The 19,133-nt window shown below is 37.1% G+C and overlaps 1 protein-coding gene across 2 annotated transcripts in view; it reads left to right on the top strand.

The window, feature by feature from the left end:
* Positions 1-19,133, top strand: part of LOC126307661 (activating signal cointegrator 1) — a 118,462-nt gene that overhangs the window by 5,349 nt on the left and 93,980 nt on the right. For both annotated transcript variants that reach the window (XM_049992076.1, XM_049992077.1), the window contains one exon: positions 16,379-16,497. In XM_049992076.1, the coding sequence (XP_049848033.1) occupies positions 16,379-16,497 (119 nt within the window). The remainder of the gene's footprint in view (positions 1-16,378; positions 16,498-19,133) is intronic.

Here is a 19,133-nt window from a genome sequence, read left to right as displayed (position 1 = left end):
CAGATCATTCCTTTAATAGATGAACCTGTCCAAGGATTAGGCCACCCCTTCTGTGGGTTTGACTACCCTACCTCTCTCCCAAACTGACATAAAATCTAGTCCATCCCATCTTAAAAATTTTAACCATGAGCCCAGCCTCCTACCTTTACGTTTGTAGATTCGAATGACGAAGTTTCACTGTAGCATATTGATTACCAGGTTACTTTAAAAGTATGTTTCCTGGCTCTTTTTTCCTACACTTCTTGCAGTGATATAACTCTTATATATTCTTTCGGACTGTGCATTAAAGAGCCTTCTCTCTTGTTACACTTTTTACATGTTGTGGTCTTCAGTCCAGAGACTGGTTTGATGCAGCTCTCCATGCTACTCTATCCTGTGCAAGCTTCTTCATCTCCCAGTACCTATTGCAAACTACATCCTTCTAAATCTGTTTAGTGTATTCATCTCTTGGTCTCTCTCTACGATTTTTACCCTCCATGCTGCCCTCCAATACTAAATTGGTGAGCCCTTGATGCCCCAGAATATGCCCTACCAACCTGTCCCTTCTTCTAGTCAAGTTGTGCCACAAACTTCTGTTCTCCCCAATCCGATTCAATACCTCCTCATTAGTTATGTGATCTACCCATTTAATCTTCAGCATTCTTCTGTAGCACCACATTTCAAAAACTTCTATTCTCTTCTTGTCTAAACTATTTATCGTCCATGTTTCACTTCCACCATACATGGCTACACTCCATACAAATACTTTCAGAAACGACTTCCTGACACTTAAATCAATACTCGATGTTAACAAATTTCTCTTCTTCAGAAACGCTTTCCTTGCCATTGCCAGTCTACATTTTATATCCTCTCTACTTTGACCATCATCAGTTATTTTGCTCCCCAAATAGCAAAACTCATTTACTACTTTAAGCGTCTCATTTCCGAATCTAATTCCCACAGCATCACCCGATTTAATTCTACTGCATTCCATTATCCTCGTTTTGCTTTTGTTGATGTCATTTATGACATGTCCATATGTCCTTTACGCACATATAACATACCTTTGTTGCTACTGTCATCTTCTTCTTAGGATATGACGGTAAGAGTTTGGTATACATTAAAGGCAATAGGATAGTTGAAGAGGAAGATATGGCTTCATGGAAAACTAAATATGAAGTAACAGAGCAATCAACTGGGACTGCTGATGGACATCACTGTGCTGAATTTGCAGAGGGTGCAAATTCTCTTGGGGATTTAAATTTCTTTACTGTATCAATATTTTATAATGCTTTTCCTTGTCTGGTTTTGGTGTCTACCAAAGATACTGCTTTTGGATGTATAATACCCATTATTTAAAATAGTTCATAGTATTTTGGAAAAATGTTTACTAGTCTCTCTCTTTATGTCTGAACTACGATGATAATCCTTAATCAGTACTAATCCACATGTATTAAATAAGGATTTATCCACATGTTCATTGTATTTCTTCACTACATTTTGGCTTTCTTATATAGACTGTTATCATCATATGTAATTCCTATGCTTCAGTTTTTTTTCTACCTTTTTGTGTGTGTGTGTGTGTGTGTGTGTGTAGTGGTTCACCAATAAAAATTTTATTCTTAAGCTCAGCAGTGGTATTCCTGTGAGCATATCTGATAGTTTGTTTATGATGACTTGAAACTTGGGAATCATTTGAGCCCAAGTTGTATGTCTTTCTCCTATGTACTGGGTAACCAATATTTTCTTTTGAATTTTTCCTGGAAATGCTCCAAGATTTAAATTCTTTTGAATGAGCAGTTCTCCATTCCACTGGGTCAACTATTAGATAACTAAGTGTAAACTCTATTTTCTTAGAATCATCCCACCTCTTTGGTAAAGATTGAGAGAAGACTCGTCAGCTGGTTTAGGAAACTGGTTTCACAGATACATCCCATTTCTCTTTTGAAATTCCTCAGTTAGATTATTGGCTCCCGAGAAGTAGTGATAGCCATTTTAAAGGCTATTTACAATTTGCACAGAAACCAGATGGCAGTAATAAGAGTCGAGGGACATGAAAGGGAAGCAGTGGTTGGGAAGGAAGTGAGACAGGATTGTAGTCTCTCCCCGATGTTATTCAATCAGCATATTGAGCAAGCAGTAAAGGAAACAAAAGAAAAATTCGGAGTAAGTATTAAAATCCATGGAGAAGAAATAAAAACTTTGAGGTTCGCTGATGACATCGTAATTCGGTCGGAGACAGCAAAGGACTTGGAAGAGCAGTTGAATTGAATGGACAGTGTCTTGAAAGAAGGTGTAAGATGAACATCAACAAAAGCAAAACGACGATAATGGAATGTAGTCGAATTAAGTTGGGTGATGCTGGGGGAATTAGATTAGGAAATGAGACACTTAAAGTAGTAAAGGAGTTTTGCTATTTGGGGAGCAAAATAACTGATGATGGTCGAAGTAGAGAGGATATAAAATGTAGACTGGCAATAGCAAGGAAAGCGTTTCTGAAGAAGAGAAATTTGTTAACATCGAGTATAGATTTAAGTGTCAGGAAGTCGTTTCTGAAAGTATTTGTATGGAGTGTAGCCATGTATGGTGGGAGTGAAACATGGACGATAAATAGTTTGGACAAGAAGAGAATAGAAGCTTTCGAAATGTGGTGCTACAGAAAAATGCTGAAGATTAGAAGGGTAGATCACATAACTAATCAGCAGGTATTGAATAGAATTGGGGAGAAAAGGAGCATGTGGCACAACTTGACTAGAAGAAGGGATCAGTTGGTAGGACATGTTCTGAGACTTAGAGGGATCACCAATTTAGTATTGGAGGGCAGCGTGGAGGGTAAAAATCGTAGAGGGAGACCAAGAGATGAATACACTAAGCAGATTCAGAAGGATGTAGGTTGCAGTAGGTACTGGGAGATGAAGCAGCTTGCACAGGATAGAGTAGCATGGAGAGCTGCATCAAACCAGTCTCAGGACTGAAGACCACAACAACAACAGTTCTTACTGGGTACTAGGGCTTGCCATAACTGCTGAAATTTGTTATGATGTTTGACAGTATCATCCAAAGATTTAGTGATAGCACTAGTATATTTGACTTTCTCTGTACCTCTTTTTTTTCAGCTAATGGCAGTAGATGTTTCGAAATAAGTCAAAGCATTTGGGTCACTTGTTACATCATCCAATTCTCTCTGTTTTGACACCTCTGCGCAGCTTCGCGTGTCTGAGATTTGGTTATTCATACTTTCGAAATTACTAGTTGAAGGTTCGTCTTTTTATTTAATTTTACTATTTACACCTCTAAACCGTCCTTCAACTTCTTTCCAGGCTAAGTCCCATGGCTTACTTATTAACAACTCCTTTGGTAAATTTGCTTAAGTTTCCCCCATTTCAGAAATTTTATCTAGTTTTATAGGCACGTTATCTCCTCTCTTTACATCTGAAAGACTACTTTTTAATTCTCTCCTTCTAATTTATTTAATCTCTCTCTCTCTCTCTCTCTCTCTCTCTCTCTCTCTCTCTCTCTCTCTCTCTCTCTCTCTCTCTCTCTCTCTCTCTGTGTGTGTGTGTGTGTGTGTGTGTGTGTGTGTGTGTGTGTGTGCAAAGCGATGTCGTAATAACCAACTGTGCAGTTGTTGCATAGTTGGTTGACTGGCCACTGCACTGCAGAGTGAAGCTGCACTATTGTCACATTGGTTGATTACTACCAGGATTCCATTGAATGTCACTGCTGTGCTCATAGCCTCAAAACCAGCCTCATGACTCATGTGTGAAAAGTTTTTACTCAAGCATGCAATTATATCCTGCTGTTGACCTCGTTGCTGTGGTCAACTGTTTTCCATTATCGAATTCTTTTTAACAGTTCAAAATTCTTTGGTTTTCACCAAATGAAAATTATTTCTTCATAAATATTTTAATTACTTTGAGCATGTGCTTGCCTATATTTCCTTCACTGTTTGCTTAGGTTTTTCTGGGCAGTGTCATATTTTCTTCCATTATTTCATGAAAATTCTTCTTATTTTTGATAATACTCCCTGCTTTTCACACCTCTTATTTACTACTAGCACTTAGGGCAACAAAGTGGAATGTAAAAGCCATGTTGTGCAGCTGGACTGAACCAAAATGAAGCATTACCTTGCAAATGATCTGTCACCCTGAAGCTATTAATGACAAACTTTCATTTAATTATAGTATGTCTTTTTTTTTTTACTGTTTTGATTTCTCAAAGTGTCTCAACACAGTAGACCTGCTATGCAGTGCCACAGAATCATGCCGAGTGACTTCTTCACCTTTTTGCAGAGGGTTGAGGGCTGTAAGAGAGCTCCGACATATGCATGCTACTAAATGTCATAAATGTCTTTCAGTAACTCTTCTTTATTTCTTATCCATTTTATAAGAATATTTACAACTGTAGGTGGGCAGATCTCTTTTCAGTTTGTAACTCACATGAATTGTTAGAAGTAATAATTTGTTGGGAAAGAAGTCAAACTGGGAATCTAGGAAGTGTAACATTTAGAAAATGTTGCACCCCAATATATTGTATCAATACAGAAGATTTTCTGCAAGATCCTTATAGTTTTTGCCCTCTTTATTTCCTAGAAAGTTTGTTGAAACTTGAAAAAAAGCATCTCAAACTAACCTTTCATCACCTGTCAGAATGATGTTGAATTACACGTAAGGCGCATACCCAATTGAAATCGATGGTAATACATTTCCATTATGCAGTACCACACCCTTGAGACTTACATTGGAGGAGTCGATGAACAACCTCCACTGATCACATTTACAGTCAGTGGTTGGCCATAGCTGCCATCAGTCCCAGTACATCATTACAAAATATCAAAATATCCAAAAATGGAGGGAATGGCATATAGGGGTGAGATCAAGCTGCCTTCCATTTCTCTTCCTGCAGTCATCTGTATATAGTGTGGTAAGGTAAAAGTCATCCATAGGGTACTGGAACTAATAAATGAGCGACTATCTGTTCTTGGAAATGGGTGATACTAGAAATGTGCTGCATACGAGCCTCAACAGAATATCACCTCCATAGAGAAAAACTCATGTTTTAGTTTTAGTGAGAATACACAAGCATTCTACATGCCGCCAAGTCCAGGCGGCAGTATGTCAAATTTCATAACAAACAATTGAATTCTTTCTTCATTGTTTTGCATGACAGATGAATGTAAATGACGTGCAAAGATAAATATTATGAAAAAGCATTGCCTTATTAACTTCAGTTGATATCAGTGTATCTCATGAGGCCGCTATGCGAAGGTACACCTTCATACATGAAGATCGTAGTCAAAATAATGCATAGACATAAGAAGAGGGAAGTGTACAGTAATTAAATGTTGTTGTTCGGTATATATGAGAAGCAATAAACATCAAGTATTCCTCAAATCACACATATAAGTTTTCAAAGCACAGAAGTGTTCAGATTGTAATTGTTCGTATATTACATGCAAAGTCAGTGGAGAATCTAAGATTGCATTAGAACGAAAAGATACAGCAGTTCAGTGAGTACAAGGCTGTCTGAAAGTCATCAAGCAAAAGTCAGCTATTTTGTATTTGGTCTGATGATATTCTTCCACATGGAGTCTTCTTTTACCTGTTAAAATTTGTCCTGCCAATATTCTTTCACCTGGAATCTCTTGTTACTTGTCAATATTTGGCCTTGTGATTTTCTTCCGCCTGCAGTCCCCTGTTATCTGAAGGAAAACAGTATAAAACCAATGGTAGAGTGCTCAGGTGCAGTGATTATAGTGGTGCATGTTATCTTGATTTAGGTGATAAGAAGGCTGTGGTTTTCTGGTTAGGGGGTCTCTTGTATCAAGTAGTCAGTGCCTTTTGCATACGTAAAACATATAATTCTAAGCAAATGAATATTTGACATTTTATTGTGGGTTTCTGGGAATGAAATGTGCTCTTGTTATAACATGACTTACGTCATAAGTGTGCACCCTGCTGTTTCTAACTTATATTAAAATACATTTTTATACAAGTGTAAATGAAATCCCTGCCCCCCCCCCCCCCCTCTCCCAAGGAACCATGTCTTGAAAAGAGACTATGAGATTATTACTAACAAAAATTCAACGAGGGTAATGGGATGCATTAGAGTTAAATCAGGTGATGCTGAGGGAATTAGGAAATGAGACACCAAAAGTATCACCTGAGTTTTACTGTTTAGGCAGCAAAATAACTGTTGATGGCTGAAGTAGAGAGAATATTAAATGCAGTCTGGCAATAGCAAGGAAAGCATTTCTGAAAAAGAGAAATTTGCTAGCATCACATACAAATTTAAGTGTTGAAAGACTTTCTGGAGTTATTTGTTTGGTATGCAGTCTTGTGTGGAAGTGAAACGTGGTTGATAGGCAGTTAATATAGGAAGAGAATATAAGCGTTTGGAACATGGTGCTATAGAAGAATGCTGAAAATTAGTTGGACAGACAGCATAACCAATGAGAAAGTATGCAACTGAATTTGGGATAAAAAGAAATTTATGGCCCAACTTAACTAAAAGAAGGGATCAGTTGATAGGGCACATTCTGAGGCATCAAGATGTCAGTTTGATGGGAGGGAAATGTGGCAGTTAAAAATTGTAGATGGAGACTGAGGGGTGAATACAGTAAGAAGATTCAAATGAATGTAGGTTGCAGTAGTTACTTGGAAATGAAAAGGCTTGCACAGGATAGACTAACATGGAGAGTTGTACCAAACCAGTCTTTGGACTGACAACCACCACCACCACGACATCCACCATTCCTGCATCAGTCCTAGCAGCACTTTGACATTGCCGTTCAAGTTAAGTGTAGTGTTTGAATGAGCAAAAACATGAACTGCGTCCATAATTCAGTTTTCAGTCCAAGTTCTTGCAATAAATTACCACACAATGTTACTGCGTTCATCATTCTTGTGTAGTAGCTCACAACCACTCAGTCTGTCCACACGCATGAGTGACCACATCAATTCACTTGTCTCTTTGGAAATCATTATTCGCTGCTTGGTTACAGGCCAGTTCGTGTGTTGTTATTTTCTGATTTATATATTTATATCGGCTACTGTTGTCCACATTGCTTAATTTTCATAAGCTTCAGTACAATGCTAAACACATAATTCCTCAAAAGTTGATTGTCATCTCAGTTCATAACAAATTAACCTAAACTGGACTGATAACATAAAATAGAAACCTACAATAAATACAAAACCTTTTACATGACTAATTGGCACCAATATACAGGAAAGATCACCTGTAACAACTGTGTGTATATCACTCCAAACAATCTGCCACACATGTATTAGGTCAATTGACAAAATCATGAGATATTAGTTCATTCCCAACAAACAACTCACAACCAAACTTTCAATATCAAAAGGATCTTCCAACATCCTTCCATGTGTTTCCACATAATCAGAGCCTGGAACTTAACTGGTTTGGTTTGGATTCCTCTCGCTCAATGATTTTAATATTGCTGTCCCGTAGTGTCAAAGGCTCTTAATTTATGCAGATCTCATCGTACATTTCACTCATCATAATGATCACTAATAATTCCCCAGCAAATTTGTCTTTCATTAAATGTCTACAAAGTCCCCAGTTGCCAGGCCATTGGTTCTTTTAAATCAGAACAATGCCAATTTAACTCCTCTATTCTGCCTCATTTTGTGGTCTTTGCTGTGCGAGATGTTGTTCTGTATGATCTAATTCCTAACTAGGTCAGCTGCCAACTTGCTCTTTCCTCTTGTAGTGACATTAATCTATCTATTTCTTCTCTTCCCATTTGCCCATGTCTTGAAAGATTTTCTGTGGTACATCGATGTTTCCATTGACTGGGAGGATAGTGTATAGATTGGTAATGTCCAGTGAAAGTAATTTAGAATTTCCTCTAATTTTTATGGTTTTTTTTTTATTTGATGTATAAGGTCTGTTGAATTTTTGATTCTATATTGTTTGTCATAAACATAGTTTTTGTTAAGAATCTCGTTTAGTTTTTTGCTAAAAAGGTAGGGCGGGTTTTCATAAAATTGACTATAGGCCGAATTGGTATGTTTTCTTTGTGTATTTTTTATATTGCTCTAATTTGATAGCTGATGAATTCATCAATATACACCATCACTTTTCATTTTTGTCGAGAAAGATGTATGTGCTATTAAATTCTTTTTTAATAAATGCATGAAATCTTTTTGTTGGTGGTATTCTTGTGTATTCATTAATGTGGTTGTTTCCTTTGTCTGCTTTTAGAAACATAGCACAGTCTTTTCTTTCTATGTTTATATTAATAGCATTTATGATTTTAGTTTCTGAAGTCAATTGACTGTTACTGCATTGGTTATTGTAAAGTTTGTTTTGTTGTCACTAAAGTTAATGTCGGTATGGTTTGTCAGTATTTAGTTGAACCAGTATTGCAAACAAGACAAAGGCCTTGTAAAGGGAAACCATCTTGCTGACACTCTAGCATACACAGGGTGAGTCAGAAGGAAAGGTATGTGTTTCGACAGGTGATAACATTAGTGGTTCTGAACAAAAAACTTGATGTGTACATATGCCCTATTTTGAAGGGTTTCCAAGATAGAACACTTTTAATGTACATTTCTACTTATTTTCTGTATTATTCATTATCATTTCTTACAAGATCTCACAGTTGTTTAAAGGAAGTTAAGACGAACATTTTTATATGGGACACTTGCGGTCTGTCAAGTTGGAAAACTACCTCAAACTGGCCTACAAAAAACACTTAAGGTACAGCAAGTAGCAAATGCATGTTGCACGAGGTTTGCAATATTCTTGCGATCTCATCGAGATCCTAGAGAAAAAAATAAATAGGACCTTTTTGTTGCAAATTTAATTTACTGTAATAGTGTACTCAGACACATTTTCATTAGAGTGTGCTGTGTTCGAGTTATTAAAGGAAAAGTACAAAAGCGATATTAAATGTATTCTATCTCTGAAACCATTCGCAATAGGGCATATGTCCATATGAAGTTTTTTGTTCAGAGTCACTAATACTATCGCGTCTCAAAGCATGTACCTTTCCTCCTGACTCACCCTCTATCTTTCGAGACAAAACTGAAAATGATTTCTTCAGTGAGCACATAGTTTGGACAACCAAAATACATCCGAAGATATGTTGATGACACACTAGTCCTAATGAATGTATCTAAACAAGAAATAGAAACAGTCCATTCACAATTCAGTTAAGTACACCCCAACATCACATTCACAATAGACTGTAATGAGAAGAACAAAATAAATTTTCTAGACCTAGAAATTGAGAAAGAAAATTCAGCGTATGTATTGAACATCTTCAGAAAACCTACAACCACAGATACAGTGATCAACAAATCTTGCCATTATAGAAGCCACAAAGAAGCCTATATTGCATCTCGCATTAACAATGTTTACAAATATCCAGTGAGTCAAGACAGTATTAAATCAAAAATTGCCACACTTAATAAGACAGAACAATGGATATGGCATTACAGTTGCCAACAAAATTGTTTCCCAAATAAACAAAACTTACCAAAGTAAATAAAAAGACAAAATTGCACTTAAACAAATTCAAAGCAAGCATGTGCCTTATATATTGTTTTACTGTATTGGGGACAAATATCAGACTAAATTCAGCAAGCTCTCTGAGAAACAAACGTAAAAATCAAATTCAGATCAGAGAACACAGTTCATACATAAACCTACCATTCTCCAGAACAACCAACAAATTTTTTACAGATATGGAGTTGGTAAATTAATATGTAAAAACTGCGAGAAAATATGTATCAGCCAAACAGCGAAAAGCTTTAAAATGATATTCTTAGAACACATGAACAACAGTGAAAACACATGAAACAAAGGCCTAACACAATGCATGTCGGTTCTACACATTGCTGATTAACATTCTGTATGCACTAAAAAAATTTACTTACATGAAATAAGATCCGTGTAGTATTCTGAACGAACAAACTTACCTAAAAAAACAAACATTTTATTGAAAATGTTGCAAATATCCTCATCCAAAGGTGAAACAACCTTTTAAATGAAACATAACAGACATTATGTCTTTAATATTTACACATTTTACCTTTGTATCAATTATAGTTTTATATATTTTTAGCAATAATGGAAAGAAATATAGAAATCGCACGCATAATCAAACCAAAGAAAAAATACACAAGAAGCAATATCTTTGGCATCTTTGACAACCAAATATATCACTGATGTTTGGGACCACTACTTGCCTCATTTATAATCATATGAGAGTGTGCTATAAAGTATACAGAATTAATAGAACATTTGAAAAAAAATCTGTGAAGTGTTAACAATAAAATATAAGTAAGTACTGAAAAGTCAAATTTAAAGTACATGTAATTATAAAATAATTAAAATAGTTTAGACGAGAAGAGAACAGAAGCTTTCGAAATATGGTGCTACAGAAAAATGCTGAAGATTATAAGGGTAGATCACATAACTAATGAGGAGGTATTGAATAGAATTGGGGAGAAGAGGAGCATGTGGCACAACTTGACTAGAAGAAGGGATCAGTTGGTAGGACATGTTCTGAGACTTAGAGGGATCACCAATTTAGCATTGGAGGGCAGCGTGGAGGGTAAAAGTCGTAGAGGGAGACCAAGAGATGAATACACTAAGCAGATTCAGAAGGATGTAGGTTGCAGTAGGTACTGGGAGATGAAGAAGCTTGCACAGGATAGAGTAGCATGGAGAGCTACATCAAACCAGTCTCAGTACTGAAGACCACAACAACAATTATAAACACATTACAACTGTCAAACATAAGTCAATTGTTATCCACAATTTAGTTATATTTTTGTTTATTTTGGTAGTACTGTCATTTTACATTGATGACACATGCTTTGTTTATTTGTTGTTACATCTTTGCAATTTTCAAGCTGCTAGGTTACTTTTGTTATCACTGCCATGCTGTTATCATGGCTGCTCCCTGTCTATTTGCACCAAAGAAGACCAACGTTCAGGGATCCATTTTTTGTAGTTGTAAGGCATATCAGGGGCTGAAATTCATTGAAGACTTTCGGTACAGTACAAGAACAGTATTTTGCCACAACGGAGTGTCTACAAATGGATTGAAAAATTCCAAAATGGTTGCACAAGTGTTACGCTCAATGAAGGAGCCAGATGACCGTTTACGGCCACAAATGAAGAAACCATTGAGCATTCACGTGAAATGATTCTTTTAGACGATTAACTATTGATGAAGTGGCTTATCATCTGCAAATTAGTCATGGTTCTACGTATGATCATCCACAACAGACTTGGATTTCATAATGTTTGTGCAATATGGATCGAAAACAACTGACACAGTTACATAAACAAACGCGCTTGGACATCTGCAAAAAAACATTTAGATCGCTATGGTAACGAATGGGACAACTTCTTAGACAGGATTATTACAGGTGATGAAACATGGATTCATCATTACAAGCTGGAGAGCAAACGGCAGAGTATGGAGTGGTAACATCCAAATACGCCGTGCAAGAAAAGGTTCGGGACCTAGCTGTCCACAGGAAAACTGATGCTTAAGTTTTTTTGTGACACACAAGATCCAGTACTGGAACATTATGGAGAAAGGGGCACAACAATATACACTGTAGCTTACAGTGAGATGCTTACTGCCAGGCTAAAGCCTGCAATTAGAAGCAAACACCAAGGACTGCGTTCAGAAGCACACACACACATTTTCACTTAAAATGTGTAAATGAAAATTAGTGCACAGCTCCATTCACTAACGATGTCATTGAAAACTTTGCTTTTTTGTGCAACAGTGCTCTCTTGTGTGCTGTGATGGGGCTGATGGCCATTACAAGAAGGCTTCTTTTGTTGAAAATTGAATGTCAGGTAGATTTCGGCATACACTAACTACTGTAAATTAAAACTGTTAGTGTTTGGATTCATCAAGTCCATTTTTTCTCTTATCTTTGTATTGGTAATTTTGGTGTGCCTCTTTGTTTCCTCAGATTGTTGTTCTCAGCTTTCTCTCTCTTGAGATCTTGATTTTAGAAACAAGTAAGTTTCTTGGTACTAATAAGATGGCAGAACACATTAATCATTTCAAAAATTACTTTCCCCTCTGTGTTCACCCTATTCATACCCGGAGGTTACAGGTAAATGGATCCAGTCATGGTTGCCACTTACTACCTCCTGGGTCATCCTGTTGATGTGGAAGTAAAAATTTGTGGCTTTGAGGAATAATTCTGCTGATCTCTGGACATCAGATCTGAAATTTCTTACAAAATTTAATTATTAGGTTCTGAATGTAAATAATGAGATCAGCAATTGTTATGAAGTTAAAGAAAATTAAGTTTTATATTTAATAATGCTCCACAAGTGTGCTACGTGCCACCAAGTCAGACAGCAAGATGTCAAATTTCGTAATAGTCAAACAAGAGAAGTCATTCTTATTCATTGTGTGTGACAGACAAATGTAGGCGCCTTGCAGAGTGAAATTTTATCAAAGACACTGCCTTGTTATCTTCCGTGAAAGTTAGCGTATAAAATGAGATCATTCTGCTCCAGTGCTCTGTCATACATGGAAATTATACTCAAAAGTAAGGCATAGACAAAAGAGGTAACATTGCCTTCCCTACTTCACGGAAGTTCTGCATAACCTGTGGGACTAGCACTCCTTGAAGAAAGAAGATTGTGGAGCCATGGCGTAGCCACAGCCTAGGGGTGGGGGTTGTTCCCAGAAAGAATTTTCCTTCTACAGCAGTGTGTGTGGTGATATGAAACATCCTGGCAGATTAAAACTGTGTGCTACACCAGGACTGGAACATGGGACCTTTGTCTCTCATGGGCAAGTGCTCTTCCAATTGCACATACTGTTGCAGAGTGGAAATTAATTCTGGAAACAAACCTCCAGGCTGTGGGTATGCCATGTCTCTGCAGTACCCCTTGTTCTGGGAGTACTAGACCTGCAGGTTATGCAGGAGAACTTCTGTGATGTTTGGAAGAGAAGAGGTGAGTTTCTGGTGGAAGTAAAGCTGTGAGGACAGGTTGCGAGTCAAGCTCGGGTAGGTAAGTTGCTAGAGTGCTTGCTTGTAAAAGTCAGAGTTCCTGGGTTTGAGTCCCAGTCCAGCACACAGTTTTAATTTTCCAGGATGTTTCATGTGAGAGTACACTACGCTGCAGAGTGAAAATTCATTCCTGATTTGTCTTGCACTAAATTTCTTCCTTAGCCCTTTTAGCATCAACCTTATACCAGAAATATGTGGCAATTTTCCACTTAGGCCATTTTTATTTAAACATCTTCATTCCACAACTAGTTTTAACCTTTTTTAGGTTTAATACTTTGGTTAGCAAGGAAAAGGTGCCATACATATAAAAGTGGTAGCATATTCACATTATGTGATTCTGTTTATTTTGGTTTACAAATTTCAGTGTTCTTGATGGTTTGGCAAATTTTTGGTGCATGTGGGAACAGTGGACCAACTGTCTGTCAAACCATCAAGAGCAATTAAATTAGTAAATTAAAATGAACAGAATCATTTAATGTGAATGTGCTGTCACTTGTATACCTATGGCACAACTTTCTAGGTAAATACTGGATGCTGGCTTAAAAATAGCCAAAACTAGTTGTGGAATGAAGTAGTAGTGTAAATAAATGCAGCATAAGTAGAAATATGCTGCATTTACGTAATAAAGTGATGGCTATAGGACCCATGACGAATAATCAAATTAGGATCTTTCATCGAGGTGTGGACTGAGCTGCAGAAAGGCCTGAGTTGTATCTCTGATGATTCAAAGACCGTTCACCATTTAGTGCTCTCTTGCTTTTATCATTTAAGTAAAGTTGTGATACTAATAAAGTGATTCCAGAGATTCTATTGTTGGAATCAACCCTACACAGTTCTTTTCAATATAATCCAGCTTTGGATCATCATAAAAATGTCTCAGGTCATCACTTCTCACTAGTCTTTTTTCCAAGCCATTAAAGTGCTTCTGATTGCAAACATCAAGAATAACTGACAGGTGACATTACAACATGTTACACCTAAGCCAATGTGTGCTCTTCTAAAACTACTGCTGTCAACTACAATGCCCTCCTCTCAATCCACAACTACGCTTCAATAAGACACACACATAACAGTGTAAATCACAAGTATGACTTCATGGGTCAAAGGTGTCATTGAGTATTGGTGAGTTCAAGCCTCTTCCCAGAAGTCAATGGGCACATTGAATGTCTCATGAAATCCCCCATCTTAATTCCAGAATATTTCACCGTACTCCATCTACATCCTCATAGTTGCGATCCCTTGTACACACACCCCTTTTTTACGTATATCTCCCAAGAGTCGAAAACACAACTGTATTGAGCCCATAGTAATAAATAATGTGCTTCAATTAATAGTTGTGCTCTGATCAGCCAACAATCCCATTGCCTACAACTCACAATTCTAAATTAGAGAACAGTCACATCCTCCTTTTCCTGTCCACAGGTTTTACACTGTTAGCCCCATTCTTATTGCTTCTCACAACTGCCACACCAATGGTCTTGCACTTACCTGACACTGCCTTTCTCACAATCCTACAAACTCCAGGTCTAGTGCCTCATTCCATATAGATATCACTGATCATGCCCCAGCCCAGAAAAACTTATATTGAACAGTATATACACAAATATGTGGTCCAGTGTGTCTCCTACATGACAAACCCCCTTTCCCAACACACATCTTACTTGTTGTTTTTCTGCATCTAGTAAATTTTGCTTTCTGTAGCTGTTTGATGAAGCCTGTGTAGGTGTACATACTTTACTAGGGTGTAATCGAAAGAGTTCAACTTCTGCCATGGTCACTGTAATTATAACTTATTACCACCATTATTTGAACTCTTTCGTGTCATAACCAGTTCACAACCTCTGATTACTCAATGTGTCAAGTTTTTGCTGTACCTAAACTGTTGGTCTACCAATTAGTAATTCTATTGTGTGTTCAGAATAATCTGACGTAGATGCCTGCACAATTCCTTTGGGAATTTAATGGACAACTTCTTCACACATTTTGACTGCCTGTTGAGGTCTAAACGTGACTCTAGTGCAGCAATGTTTACTGAAAACTTGGCCACTTATATTCACGCGTACAACGTATACAATAGTTGTACAGCACAGTCATGGAGTTGGTAAATGTACTTGTTTCACGGTTCCCAGAGACTGCTATATATTGCATATCACAAGTGAGAACTCCAGAATTATTATCTGTCATCAAAGGCAACACACCAACTACCTTTAAGAAATCAGTTTAGGGTAATAGAATCAGAAAATGCCTTTTTTCTACATTAGGTAAGACTAATCTCATTACTTGTGAAGGCCCAAAAAATATTGTTGTGTTGAAAACAATCTTAACTGCATTTCAGCTTAAGAATTTGTCATAACAATTCACTACACTATTACTTCATTTTGGTTTTACCACAATATATAAACTACTGGAGAAGATAAAGAGAGAAAGAAGAAAGGAAGAGCTAGAGTATGATATGTCACTAATGGAAAATTCTTACAGCCACTGAGGTGTGTAAACTTTTGCAAGGTGTTAGGTGTGAAAGAGATAAAGCAGTAAGTTTTGGTAGTACATATGTAAAACAGATAAAATCTGTTGATATTGTGATAGTGAAATTGCTTTTGTAATTCAATAGGAACACTCCAGGAACTATTTCAGTAGGAAATACATTATGTCACTAACATAAAGTTTGATAGACAAACTATATGACTGCTAGATGCATAGGTAGGCAAATATTCACTTTGAGAACTGGGGATGTATTCCCATGAATAAAGTAATGGAATAAACTGTGTGGAGAGCTGAAGATGGTCACAAATGAGTAATTTGTTACTTCTCAGTTATCTCATAAACCAACTCTGAAGACTAAAAGAGCTGATAAGATTTGTAGCTTAGCATCAGATTTGAAACTAATTTAGTTGGCTAGTATGAAGAAATCAGTTACTGTGGTGGATTACAAGCACAATGTTTTTGATGCCGAATTTTGAAACAAGCTTTTTGTAACCGCAGAAAGAAGTACCAAACTATTTAAGCCCTCTATAATTCTGTTTTGTGTTAGCTGTGGCTTTTCCAAACTATGCTTGTCTGTGCTTGCAGTGGATGCTAACAGTAATTGAAGATTTACTTTTCACAAATGAATGTGATGTAGGAATTGAAGTATGGAGAAATGTATTTTTTGTTTTCTTTATCACACGGCATAATTAATTTCTCAAATTTTTGTGAGCATTGTAGTTGTAACACCAATATCAATTGAAGTGGACCAAATTATCTTTTGTAAGTGTGTATCAGTGTATTCTTTCTTCTATTTTGGTTCCAGTGGTATATGTTAATCAATTTGTGTATTTGTATTTCCATTATAGTAACAACCAAAAGTAATTGTTGTTCCTTTTCCTTAGGTATATTGTGTCAATAGAAAATCCAAGAGATTTGAAAGAGTACTTGGGTACATTGATAAACCTGAATGATGCTCAACATCTTCAGTTCTACACAGAATTACTTCAGAGGCGTCATGGTGGTAAGTTTCTTCCCTTCATTGTGTGTGTGTGTGTGTGTGTGTGTGTGTGTGTGTGTGTGTGTGTGTGTGTGTGAAAGAGAGAATTACTGATGTGATATGATGCTCAAACATTTATATTACTGTGTGAAAGGGCACATTTGTAAGCAATTGTTTCCTTGACATACAAAGTTATGAAGTATATTTTTAAGTAATACTTCTAATAAGCACCTACATTTTTAAAAGTGTAAAACAGTATATGTATTTCTGGTTCAATGAAATATTGGAAAGGCCTGGGTGGAATATAAACAATGGAAAGTGTGAAGATAATCATTACCATATGTTTGAGAAGTTTAGTGGTTGACCAATACTTAAACAAGATCTTTTCCTTCAAGTTAACAACCAGAATTTTTTAAATTTATTTATATTTTCTTTGCTCAGAGCCATCAATGGCTTTTGCAAAACCTCATAACTATTAGCAGCAAAACTGGTTGCATTTTACATCTATTTTATACATTTATTGCGGTATTGCAGATGAGCTACTGGTTCATATCACGAAGAGTATTTTAAAATGCATTGAATGAATGTAACAATTTTCTGTCAGAATTTATTTTTATTTTATTGAAAGTAATTCCTCTTAAATTTTACTAGAGAGTTTTGTTGTTCAAACTGTTGATGTACCAGTTCCAACCTGTTGTTTTAATTTTTTTCTCAGCGTATTTTCTGAAATATTCTACCATGCATCAGTGGCCCTATAAACAACATCCTTCACATTGATCTTTTCTATTTTGGCCACTAAAGGAATGCTATCATCTTGGATCAGCATTCTTAAAAATTGTTTTCTGTAAATCAGTTTTTATGTTTGCAGTACACCCTGGTCCATCGACTGTAGAATTGGTGCAACTGTCGGCAGCAAAAACTTCGTCACAATTTCTCCATCACATAATTCCTCAGTGCTGGGGTGAGATGGCACATTATCAGTCAAAAGTACTGCACGGGCAGACAAATGATTTTCCTTAGAAAACTGTCGAACAGAGGGAACAAACTGGCCGTGAAACCATTCTTTGAACAGCTTACCATCCATCCATGCTTTTTTGTGATTGCGATGATATACGGGCAGGGACTTTGTGTTGGAGTTTTTAAAAGCTCTGGGTCTAGCAATTTGCTGATCGGCATTAAAGGCAGTTTGTGATTACCAGCAGCGTTGCTGCACACTAATAAAGTCACACAATCTTTGCACATTTTAAAACCAGAAGCATGCTCTCCTGTTTTTGATGCCAGGCTTTTTGTTGGCAATGCACTAAAATTAAGGCCAGTTTAGTCAGCTTTATAAATTTGTTGGGGAGAATACTTCCCTTCTCTTATCATTTTTCCAAACTCACCCAAGTATTCCTTCGGTGCACCACAGTCAGAAGAAAGCTTCTCTCCATTAATTGTTAGCTGACAGATTCCATGGTGTTCCTTGAATCCGTCCAACCAATCCGTACTTGCACTAAAAGACTCATCACCATTCGTTGCCTTGTTCAGGTAAACAGCCTTCTCCTGAACCAGTGCTCCACTCAAAGGAGTTCCTCTTTCTTTTTGCTGCGTAAACCAAAGGAAAAGAGCTTCATCCACATTATCGTACTGGGACCGTTTCGAAGTCTGCCGAATTTTGAGTGTTTTTCCCGAAGACGTTGCACAGGACTGTTCAAGCTTCACTGGGGTGTTCTTCCAATCACAAATGGTTGCTTTACCAACACCCAGTTCAATTGCCAGTTTAGATGCATTCTCACCCTTGTCTATCCGCTTCAAAGCACTCAGTTTTTCTTTGAGAGTTAACGTTGTATGTTTCCGTTTACTCATGACGAAAATGTTTACACCACTACACCCAAACAAGTACAATACAACTGTTAAGTGTGCCAGCGATCGATAACTAACATAACCAAGCGCTTTGCGAGCCAACCTGCAGTGCACTGACCTCAGACACTACAAAGGTTTCAACAATGCACAACAAGAAGGGCAGGGAGTGAGAGTGAGCCATTGTTTCCACACTTGTTCCCATTTGTTACGATGGTGTACCTACTTATCTGCTTGGTATGCTTCATTCTAGAAACTCGTCACCATAATTCTGGCTAATCCGAACAAATCTGTAATCTGAACAAGGTCTGGTCCTAATTAGTTCAGGTTAATGGGACTCTACTGTAATCTGAAAGTGATTTTGACTTTACTGTAATCTGAAAGTGATTTGAAGAACCCTCTGGTGGATGCTTAAATATGAATTGCAGAGCAGATAATGGAAAATCCAGGATGGAATAATGACAAGTAATGAAAAAGGATAGTGCTACTCACCATATAGTGGAGATGCTGAATTCCATATAGGCACAACAAAAATATTGTCAAACAGTGCTTTTGACCAAAGAGGCTTTTATCAGAATAGACAAAACACACACACACACACACACACACACACACACACACAAACAACCACAGTCTGTGTCTGCCAAGGCTAGACCATGTGTGGCATCTCTGCTATGTATTTAGTAGCACCTATCCTTTCCATAATATTTTTGCTGCGGAGAACTCTTGGAGATGTAGATGTGAATTATTGTGGGACTCAACACATGTAATTTTGTCGCAGAAGAAGCTGAATAACACTGTGGTGTAGTGGTTATGATACT

Source organism: Schistocerca gregaria, unplaced genomic scaffold (genome assembly GCF_023897955.1).
Source record: "Schistocerca gregaria isolate iqSchGreg1 unplaced genomic scaffold, iqSchGreg1.2 ptg000355l, whole genome shotgun sequence".
In the NCBI taxonomy this organism is placed as follows: domain Eukaryota; kingdom Metazoa; phylum Arthropoda; class Insecta; order Orthoptera; family Acrididae; genus Schistocerca; species Schistocerca gregaria.
The sequence above is the reverse complement of the archived record's forward strand: the minus strand, read 5'-3'. Positions and strand labels throughout refer to the sequence as shown.